At 45.6% G+C, this 10,914-nt stretch overlaps 1 protein-coding gene across 1 annotated transcript in view; it reads left to right on the forward strand.

Moving 5' to 3' along the window:
* The window catches only part of BCAS1 (breast carcinoma amplified sequence 1), an 87,864-nt gene extending 82,213 nt beyond the window's left edge, over positions 1-5,651 (forward strand). Inside the window, exon 12 of the mRNA XM_015421547.1 lies at positions 5,215-5,651. Within this exon, the coding sequence (XP_015277033.1) occupies positions 5,215-5,292 (78 nt within the window). The 3' untranslated portion in view covers positions 5,293-5,651. The remainder of the gene's footprint in view (positions 1-5,214) is intronic.
* The last annotated feature ends 5,263 nt before the right edge of the window (positions 5,652-10,914 follow it).

Below are 10,914 nucleotides of genomic sequence, written 5' to 3' on the forward strand. Positions count from 1 at the left end.
GTGAGTTTGACCCATGGAGCTTTTTGCTTGTTCCCTCGAGGCGAGCGTTGCTAATCCAGAGGATCTTAGCGAGACAAGAGAGTCGTGTGACTGAGACCTTCCGAGACCTGCTAGAACTGCCCCGCTCATAAGAAGAGCCCTGCTGGGTCCATCTGGCCCAGGATCCCTTCTCACGCAGAGGCCAAATGGTTCCCCTGGAGGGCCAACAGCAGGGCACGGACGCCGAGGCCTTCTCTGTTGTGACTTCCTGGCACTGGGATTCAGAGTCTGAATGTGGAGGTTCCCATTGGTCACCATGGCCAGTAGCCACTGGCAGACCTGTCCTCCATGAATCTATCCAATCCCCTTTTAAAGGTGTTCTATGCCTGTGATTATTTCATGTCAAAGTGCGTGTGCTGAGCACTGTTCATTGCTGGATGAGGACTTCCTCCCTGGTGTAATATGTTCAGGCCTTTTGGAAGCACACTTTTTTTTTGTAATGGTCAATCAAATTCTTGAAAAAGCTAGTACCTGAAAAATCCTGTTACCTTCTTTACAATGGCCAGGTTTCATGACAGACTAAAGGAAATACTTCTTTACACAACGTTGTACATCCCATGATGGTCCTTATCCAGCAATGAACGGTGCTCAGCACACGCACTTTGACATGAAATCATCACAGCCACTGGACTTAAGTGGTGCTCATTTCTGGCCTCCATTGTCCTTTTAGGGCATTTGAAGGGTTAAGTCTGTGAGAGAAGCAGCCAATAACAGAGGTACAATTTGCACAAGTGGAAGTAAAACCCCACCTTTATTCTTCATTGATAGCACTGAGCTGAACTTTATCACGCATCACATGGACATGAATCACTCATCATTTTGCAAGCCAAGGAATCACAGTACGTTGTCAGGGAAGGGGCCGTAGCACAGTAGTAGAGCCTAGGGTCCAAGTCATTAAGGTCTGATTGCAAATGGGAAAAGGTTAGTGTATTGGCTGGTGTGCAGAAGATCCTGGGTTCAAGGATCAGGTAGGAAGCCTAACCTCAACCTGCGACCCTGGAGAGTCGCTGCGAGGCCCGTAGCCTAGATTTTGTGGCTTGTGGGGCAATTTTTTTTCCTGGTGGGGCTGAAGTTCTCAGTGCCTCTGTGCCCTGTTGTTGGACTTCCAGAGGAACTGTGTGAGACAGGATGCTGGACTAGGTGGAGCGCTGGTCCGGTCCAGCAATGCTCTTCTTATGTTCTCATGTTCATCAGTGAGACAGTGGGTGGGCTCAGAGGTAGCACCAAGCTACGGTTTGGTTCACCCACAGGCACCAAAAACAACCCTTTGGCTCATCTCCTCTCTCCTCCTCCCCCTTGATTCTCTCTCTCTCCCTTCCTGGTTTGAAACTTTACATCTGAACCAGAAAGCTAAGGCTGGGCTCACCGTCTCAAGCCAAACTACAAAACACAATCAAACTGAGATTTGCAGTTCTGCTTTGCAGGGCGAGCACAAACTGTGGGTTGTTGGGTTGTTGTTGTTTTTGTTTTGCTAATTAGGAAGTCACAAGAAGCTGTGATTTGCTGTACACAGGAAGGGGTGAAAGAAGGGGATCAGAGCAGTCCTAGGCAGACATTCCCTCCATGTGGGCACTGGCTGCAGGGATGGAGACTGGGCCTGAGCATCTCACCTCCATGCAATGGCTGACTGGTCCACATGGGGCAAATGCACACCCAGCAATGTTCCAAAATTAGCATCGCTGATTATGGGAAGGGGGTAATGTGCCGGGACTTCCTCCATGCTTTTGCCCAATTCAGACCACTTGGTGACTGCATGGAGGCAAGGGGCAAGGCTAACAGGCTGCTCCCCTTTCTCCTTCCCCACATGGTGAGTGCCTATGTAGACATAAGAACGTAAGAGAGAAGCCAGTGTTGGATCAGGCCAATGGCCCATCCAGTCCATCACCCTGTCACACAGTGGCCAAAAATACCAGGTGCCATCAGGAGGTCCAGCAGTGGGGCCAGGACATTAGAAGCCCTCCCACGACACTAGAAGCCCTCCCACTGTTGCCCCCCCCCCAAGCACCCAAGAATACAGAGCATCACTTGCCCCAGCCTGAGAGTTCCTATCTATACCTTGTGGCTAATAGCCACTGATGGACTTCTGCTCCATATGCTTATCCAATTCCCTCTTGAAGCTGTCCATGCTTGTAGCCGCCGACTCCTCCTGTGGCAGTGAATTCCGTGTGTTTATCACTCTTTGGGTGAAGAAGTACTTCCTTTTATCTGTTCTAACTCGACTGATCAGCAATTTCATTGAGTGCCCACGAGTTCTTGTATTGTGAGAATGGCAGAAAAGTACCTCTTTCTCAATCTGCTCTCTCCCATGCATGATCTTATAAACCTCGATCATGCCACCCCTCAGCCGTCGTTTCTCCAAGCTAAAGAGCCCCAAGCATTTTAACCTTTCTTCATAGGAAAAGTGTTCCAAGCCTTTTATCATTCTAGTTGCCCTTTTCTGCACTTTTTCCAAAGCTATAATATCCTTTTTGAGGTGTGGTGACCAGAATGTCTGTCTAGGCTAGTGTATATGGGGCAGACGGAGTTGCAAGCCCACATATTATTCCAGCCTTATTCACATAGCTCCGACCATGTGGTGGCATTACGTCTCTACCAAGCCAGTTTATAAACTGGGTAGTAAAACAGGATACACCACAGCAACGCATCATGTTAATTAATGCATTTAGCAAGTTAGAGTGGACTGTATTTGGTGTAAGTAGAGTTCATACCTGCAAGTTCATCTTGGTTGCACTTTGAACAGCAGCCGCCAATTCCACACACACACCCCAACTCAGGCTATCAATGATTTAAATCTATTCCTCTGTTTCTCAAAGACAGCTGCAGTATTCAGTCTGCCGAAAGACAGTGTTCTCTTTTTTGCAGATAGAGACCTAAGTGGTATGATAAAGCCGTCATTGATGTGCTTCAAAGATCCGCAGAACCTATTTTAATCAGAGAGGATAAAGGAATAACAGAAATGAGTATGCATACCGCTGGCAACGATAGCTGCGCCAGACCGTTTTCAGCTCTCTGGAAAAGTATTGTCTGATCCCAACCTCTATCAACTCCATTTCAAATGCTGGCAATCTTCTTCTTCTTTTTTTTTTAATGCATTGGATGCTGATGGAATTTAGAATGAGTTCTCCAGACTTGTGACATTTATGTAGAATGCTATCTCCTGCTAGCAGGATGTCTGGAAGGAAGTCTATATTGCCTGTGGGCTATATTAAGCAATCATACTTCTAGGAATAGAGCATCGAAATGACCCTGCAAGTGAGCCCAACTCCATTAAAATCCACTGCGTATGCCTTATATGACACAAACAGGAGCCAGACAGTACAATTTAAGCCCGACAAACAAACCAGTCCTACATAAATCAGTATGTGTTGCCTAATTCATACCGGCCTGCACTTAAAACACAAGTGTTTTCAGACCTAATCTTTGAAACCCCAAAGCCCCACCCCAGACTCTGTCTAAAGCTCTGCAACTTTGACACAACATCCAGCGCTCGATTATCACTTTCCATGTTTTCTGTGTCACTGAAGAACATGGCTGTTGGCATTTTAGATTGTGAGCCATTGGGCAGGGTCCTCTGATTGTAAATCATTGAGTAGTAGGCATTGTTGAAATGGAAATATAATGACTATGGGTTGGATCTAGGGCTACAAAACTCCAGGTGGGCCCTGGAGATCTCCTGGAATTACAATTGATCTCCAGGTGACGGAAATCAGTTCCCTGAAGAAAATGGCTGATTTGGAGGGTGGACTCTATGGCATGATACCCCGCTGAGGTCCCTCCCCTCCCCTCCCCAAACCCCACTCTTCCTGGACTCCACCTCAAAATCTCCAGGAATTTCCCAACCTGAGTTGGCAACCCTAGTTGAATCTTGCCAGTCTGATCCACTAGGACTGAGGTGTTCCTCTGCTTAAGGAAGTTTGTACTGACCCCAAGATGCCTTTTACTGGCAGAGGAGGCTCTTCCGTCTGCAATATGCTCCGTGCATGAGAAACACACTGTCACCCTTGGAACAGACTGGTAGGATCCAACCCACCACCTTTTATATGCTATTAAAACTGTTCCTCGTGGTCCCACTTGGGTACCACCAGAATCTTCTGTTCAACATTCCTTACAGGTGGAAACACTACTGGTGGAATTTTATTGTTTTTGTAAGGGGGATCAGAAATAATGATGTATTAGAGTTAAAGTAGCTAGAGCCAGTTTGGTGTTGTGGTTAAGAGTGTGGACTCTAATCTTGGAGAACCAGGTTTGATTCCCCACTCCTCCATGTGCAGCTGCTGGCCTGACCTTGGGTCAGCCTTAAATTCTTTCAGAGCTGTTCTCTCAAGGGCAGTTCTCGAGAGAGCTCTCTCAGCCCCACCTACCTCACAGGGTGTCTGTTGTGGGGAGGGGAAGGGAAAGGGATTGTAAGCCGCTCTGAGACTCCCTTGGGTAGTGAAGGGCGGGGTATAAATCCAATCTCTTCTTCTTCCTGATAACATGCAGTGCACATCAAACCTAGGGTATACAGGCTTTTGCAGGGTCAGTTCAGAAAGGATAAAAGCAATCCACTAGCAAAAAAGTGTTCAGTGGCCAAGAAATGCATTATGTCAGGAGCTTTTGCATACTGACCCAGAGCTGTATATATCTTGTGATTCCAGACACACACAGATAAACAATACAGAATGTCTGTAGAATCATTTTTGTATTATTATTATTACTACTATTATTATTATTATTATTATTATTATTGTTGTTGTTGTTGTTGTTATTATTATTATTAAAAATAGGTTTCTAGACCTTATGCCTGCAAAGCTATGCCTGAAGGTTAATGAACAATGCCTGTTGAAATAACAGGAGCCAGGGAGAAAACTGAATGAGATTCCAGAGGAACAAGGTGATAGAGCTTCAGAGCTGGTATAGCTCCGTTCCAACCTCTACCCTCCATAATTAGTAAGAACAGATTCAATTGTATAAAATTAAACCAGATGGCATAACATTGCAGAACTCATCTTTCCTTGACACAGACTTTGACTTACCATACTATCAATTTTTATGTGCAAAACAGAGCTCTGACTACAGCCGATTCATCGTATGTGCAAAGAGGCCTACGGGGTTTTATTTTTAATGCCCATGCAAGACTCCAGAATAATCATACTTAAGCACTAAATCTCTCTCTCTCTCTCTCTCCTTCAACAGAACCCCAAACGGATGTCTGACGCTGAAGTCCAAACGGATCCAGTGTCTTTTGTGTCTGCTCCTGTGAAACCCAAGTAATGAATCCTCTACAGCTACTGAAGAATCACTGGATCCCGATAATTTCTTAACCTTGCCATGAAAGAAAAAAAAGAGAGACTTCCTGGTTTGGTTCCTCTCTCCCCTCCACCCCGCTTTCCGATGCCTGCTGCCAAACAAATGCTAGGCCTGAGGCAAAGACGGGCGTACATTTTGAACCCATCCTTTACAGAATGTTTTCTTTAAAAAACTAGTAAATAACAAAAGGTCTCTTAGAAATAATGAATGTGCTGTAAGAGCAAATGAATGATAGGAAGCTTAAATTAATGAAAAAAGGAGGGCTACTGGAGTCATCCCTTGACTGTATAAAATCTGGGCCCCTTTAAACAAAAAAAAAAAAAAACAACCCACAATTTTAAGGTATATTTTTTTTAGTCCACATTTGGCTTGGACCTGCCCCCTTATGACAACAAAATCCCCACATCCCATTCCTATGCGGTCACCGCCAAAGTCTCTGCTAGCTAAATGTCAGTGCAGATTCCATTAGTCAAACCTGTGGTTGCCAACTGTCCTGGAGAAAAATGCCCTGGCCCTTTACCTGAGGTTTGCTGTGTAGTAATGGGCGGCTGAATCATTTCATGACATGGAGGTAAATAACACGTCCTGGGTAAATTCCATTCAGTCTTTATTAAAGGCACAGGACAAATTTTTTTTAGATTTAATTCATTGTTATTTTAACTGAGAAATTGTTTTATCAGTAATAATGAAGTGAGCCATTCCGAGCCTGCTGCAGTGGGGAGGGCGGGAATTAGAAGCCAAATAAAAGAAATAAATAAAATCCCCCCCCTCTCATGCCACTTGGAAGCCCACGTTAGAAGTCCTGTGACTGGTTCCGCTCAGATCCAGATTGAGGTTTGTGGAGTTCTGAGGTTTGGCTGGTGGATTAAATGTACACCCAATCTGCCCATTCATAATCTGTGCATTACCTGGTAAAGTATATACGATACAAGTTATGTCTCCACCACTTGTGGGGCCAAGCGGTGTCTTATCTTTCTCCACCACCCCTTAAATTCTCATACAAACATGCCGTTGAATTAGGAAAAGTCCACTGTCCTCCTACTTACAAATAACCCTTGCAATGCATTGCATCCCTTTAATTCATGATCCGGGTTGAGACTGCAGTTCTCCCGGAATTACAGCAGAGCTCCAGACTACAGAGATCAGTTCAAAGTAGGGCTGCCATTCCCCAGGTCCAGGCGGAGGATCCCCCAGTTTTGGTGGGGGGGAACCCCACTCCCAAACTGTGTCATCCCCGACATGCTGACATCACGCAGAAGTGACGTCATCACATTGAAAATGTCACGTGGCGATGCTCTGGTTCTGGGACAGAATTCTAGGGTTTGACCCCGATTTTACCGTAGGGTTTTGCCTAAAAACCAGAGCGTCCCCCCCCCCCCGATGTCACTGACGTGATGATGTCACTTCTGCGTGGTCTCAGCACATTGGAGATGTCCCTGCCCACTCCTGAAACGCCTCCCAAATCCCCCCCCCCCCCTCGGAAAAGAAAAAGATGGCAAACCTAGTTGAAAGGGTGGACTCTATGGCATCACATCCTCACTGAGCTCCCTCCTGTCTTCCAACCCTGACCCCACCCCCCACCCCCAAAATGTCCAGGGATTTCCCAACCAGGAGCTGGCGATCCTCATTCAGAGGTTTAGGATAGCTATGAGCATGCAGTGGTGCTTCAAGGAGCAATTAAGAGGCACAGATTCCTTCTTTGCTGTAGGCAAGAAGACAGCATAGACTGAGAGGTGGAAATGAATCTAGGAAAGAGGGTTCAAGGCATGACACATCTGCGATGGTCAGCGAAACGGTGGACTAAAGATTCAGTTTTTTCTACCACTGACCACACAAAACTGCTTTATACCATATCAGGCCCCTGATCCATGTAACCCAGGACCCTCTTCTCTTAGCGCAGGAGCTCTCCAATGTCCCGGGCAAAGGTCTTTCCTGCCTTGTTAACTAAGATCCTGTTAACTAAAGAGCCAAGGGATTTTGTTTGTGAAGCATGCACTTGGTCTATAGCACTTAAGCCTGTTTTATCTTCTGTGGCTGGTCGAGGAGTGACCATTTTGGACTTTTCCGCATTCTCATTGTCCTCCCTTGTGAGTTCCTGTTGCTTGAGGGGAGTCTGGTCATCAAGTGTTTTGCTCCCTCTAGTGGTTGATTCAATATTACATTCCTTCATGTCCAGCATATAGATTTAAACTGCAGGTTTTTATGCCAGCCGTAAAGCAATATAATATTGAATCCAACAGCAGAAGGAGCGAAACACATGCAGAACAGGGGGGGGGGACCCCGAAGCAACGGGAACACACAAGCAAGAAAAATGAGAACAGAGAAAAGCCCTTTGTCTTAGGGAGAGTTCTGGGACAATAGTCCAGCAAGCCTCCTTTGAGAAGAAAATGGTCTTCTTGCATAGGTGCAGATGTAACAGTTAGCCATGGATATGGTCGCCTTAACCCCCCACATGAAGGACACACACTGGGAAACACCAGTGAGAGCCGGAAAGTGAAAAGATATAGAATCTGTGGCTTGCTCCATGCAGACACATTGCTTTTCCATGGCCAACATAAGCAATAGCTTGCAAACTCAGTCCAAACCATGGCGTGGATCCACCAGGGATTTCCACAGGTGGACCAGATTTCCATCTATAGAGTGGGACATCCATGCCTTTCCCTGCTCAGAATGCCCAGGGAAGCCCTGACCTGGATAGTCCAGGCAAGCCCGATCTCATCAGATCTCAGAAGCTAAGCAGGGCCAACTTGAATTGGGAGACCTCCTTGGAATACCAGGGCAGGCTTTATTCAGCCACCCCTCTGAATATCCTCCAGGCCCCCAGTAGAGGTCAGTCACTGGAGGTCGCCATGACTTCCAGGTGCACACACACACTCACATGCACGCACACACGCGCGCGCACATGCACACATGAAAAATACAGAAAAATAACCCCCTCCAAAAAATGCCCAGGAACATCTTCGAGGGAAGACTCAGAGGTTTGCAGTGGGAGGGGTTCAGTAAAAAGTAATCCCTTCTTTGGTGGAAATCTTCTGCGGGGTCCAGCCTGATGATTTCAACATCTCATTTTCTGCTAACCCTTAACCATTTAAGAAGCCAGGTGAAGCACGTAACCAAGGGGCCGGGGAAACATAAGTTATAGCTTCCCAGGACCAATGTGGCATTAAACTAACAAGTTTTAAGACCTCTCCAAGGATACAGTCTGGATATGGAAGGAAGACAAGAACAACTGCAGAGATTTAAAGAAGCCATCAAAATCCCCTTCTGATAAACTATATGGTGAAATGATATTTTTTTTAAGTGGGTCGTTTAAAAGGATCATAAATGTAGAATCGTCATCTTTTAAGATATGCTTCAGTTTTGCTCTCAAGCTATTAATATTATTTAAAAACCTGAAGTGTACAGAGTTTATAATTCATTCTCATCTGTTTCTTCCTTGATGTAGTCAAACAGGAGAAATTAACTTCTTGCAGAGGGAGTAATTAAAGTATTAACAAGGAAGCACCACAAGGGGGCAGACCTGATCTCCTTTCTCTTACTAATTCAGAGGGTGTATCTACTTTTGTGTTACTAATTTTTTTTTCTATCTTGAGGAGAGGGAACAGTTTCACAGGCAGCGTTCTTAATGTATGTCTGTGATTAAAGCTACTTTCTTTTTTTAAAAAAAAAAAAAATCTACCAAATCCTAAAACTGGACACGATTGTACCAGCTTCATGAAGATCCTGTGACGTGCAAGTCTGATAACGTTGATAGGAAATCCAGAAATCTGCATTATTGTAACAGGGAGGGAGAATGACTAATGCTATAATTCAAAGCTCGCATCTGAACTCTAGATGAGTGTATATTTTGATTTCTTTCTGATTCAATAAACATTCGGTAAGAAAACTCATTTGCATGTTCGGTCTCTAATGATAATCGTCATTCATTCTTGCTGTTTTAATGATAGGTTATGTGTGCAAGAGCACTGTTTGTTACATAAGGGCAATGTTATACAAGCACATACACTCGCGCGTGTTGGCAGGACACTTGGGGAAGAGCCAGACTCTCTACAGATACCACAGCGAAACCATGGTTTATGTTAACTATGTGTCTGGGGGTAGGCCGGGAACTACCAGCCCCGACCTTGCCCTAGAGGGTATTCTAGGGGGCGACGACATAATGGGGAAATGCCTGTGGACTCAGTTGACAGGCACAGAGCAACAGTCAGGATCTGTCAGTGGTGACCAAGAGGGTCCGTGCCCACGAAGGACAGAGACAGTCCCTGAGGTCCAGAGAGGCGCCCCAAGGGTCAAGAGGTCCCACAGCTCCAAGAACGGGTCCCTTAAACCTCTACTTCACATGGGGGGGGGGAACAATGTTTAGACTTAAAATACAGATTGGATAAAGTTTAGCCAGAGTTGATTAAGCTGGATGATATCCGTGGACATGTGTTCTGGACTGGGTTAACCCTGTTTCGTTTTTCTTAACCATGGTCCAGCACTGTGTGGGAGTAATTCTCAGCCTCTTAAGGACTGGCCTGAAATGTCTTTTCTCCACAAACAAACAAGATTCAGAAGAAACACAAAAGGCAGATAAAAAGTCTACTTAGTACGCAATGTTCCCTCTAAGCTGTGGAGTCTTGTGAGCAAAAATTCTACTTTGTGAGCTACTGGCATTAAAGTTGTGAGTGAGCGATTTGGCTGCTACATAAATTAGTTTGCTCTGGAGTCATCCTTCCTGGGCTAAGACAAAAATGTGTGGGCCGGAGGCTAAAAAATTGTGAGCTAGCCCACACTAACTCAGCTTAGAGGGAACACTGCTTAGTAGCACTTGTGAAAATACAGCCCAACCAAAATGCAGTATAAAGTCTGGTCTTTATGGATTGGTTCTTATGGCATGGCTACATGAGCACACGTTCCCCTGAAGAGTACAATCTCTTTCTCATTGCAGTCAATGATCCCGGCATCTGTTTGGATAAACAGGTGGCCAGGGTGCCTTTTAACAGCTTTGGCTGGTAAGCCACCTGCAGCTGTTCCTAGGCAGGAAATACCTGGCCACTGTGGTGCATGCCCTAGTAATAGCGACATTAGATTACTGCAATGCACTTTAATGGGGCTGCTCTTGAAGACTGTCCAAAAGCTACGGTTTGTACAGAATGCTGCAGTCAGAGTGTTGACTGGAGTGAGTCACAGGCACCATATCACTCCAGCCTTCTTCCATCTACAGTGGCTCCCAGTAGGAGTCTGGGAGGGTTGGGGCATGGGGGCCATTGGCCAGTGGTGTTACATCACTTCCGGGGGAAACCCAGATGTGATGTCAGCCTGCTCTAAGACTCTCCAGATTTTGCCACAGATGTTACCAGGTTTACCATAGAGTTGCTGGCCACTCCTAGAGCAGGCTGACATCACTCCTGGGTTTGGGACAGTGCTGGCTCTTCAACTTGGAAATGGAGGTGAGCACCACCCCCTAGAGTCAGATTCGACTAGCTTTCCAGCAAGGGAAACCTTTACGTTTACACACACACACATATATAAGTATATATATATATATATATATATATATATACACACCCACACACACATTAAAATATATATAAAATAACTATA

Source organism: Gekko japonicus, unplaced genomic scaffold (assembly GCF_001447785.1).
Source record: "Gekko japonicus isolate JY-2015 unplaced genomic scaffold, Gekko_japonicus_V1.1 scaffold1239, whole genome shotgun sequence".
NCBI lineage: Eukaryota > Metazoa > Chordata > Lepidosauria > Squamata > Gekkonidae > Gekko > Gekko japonicus.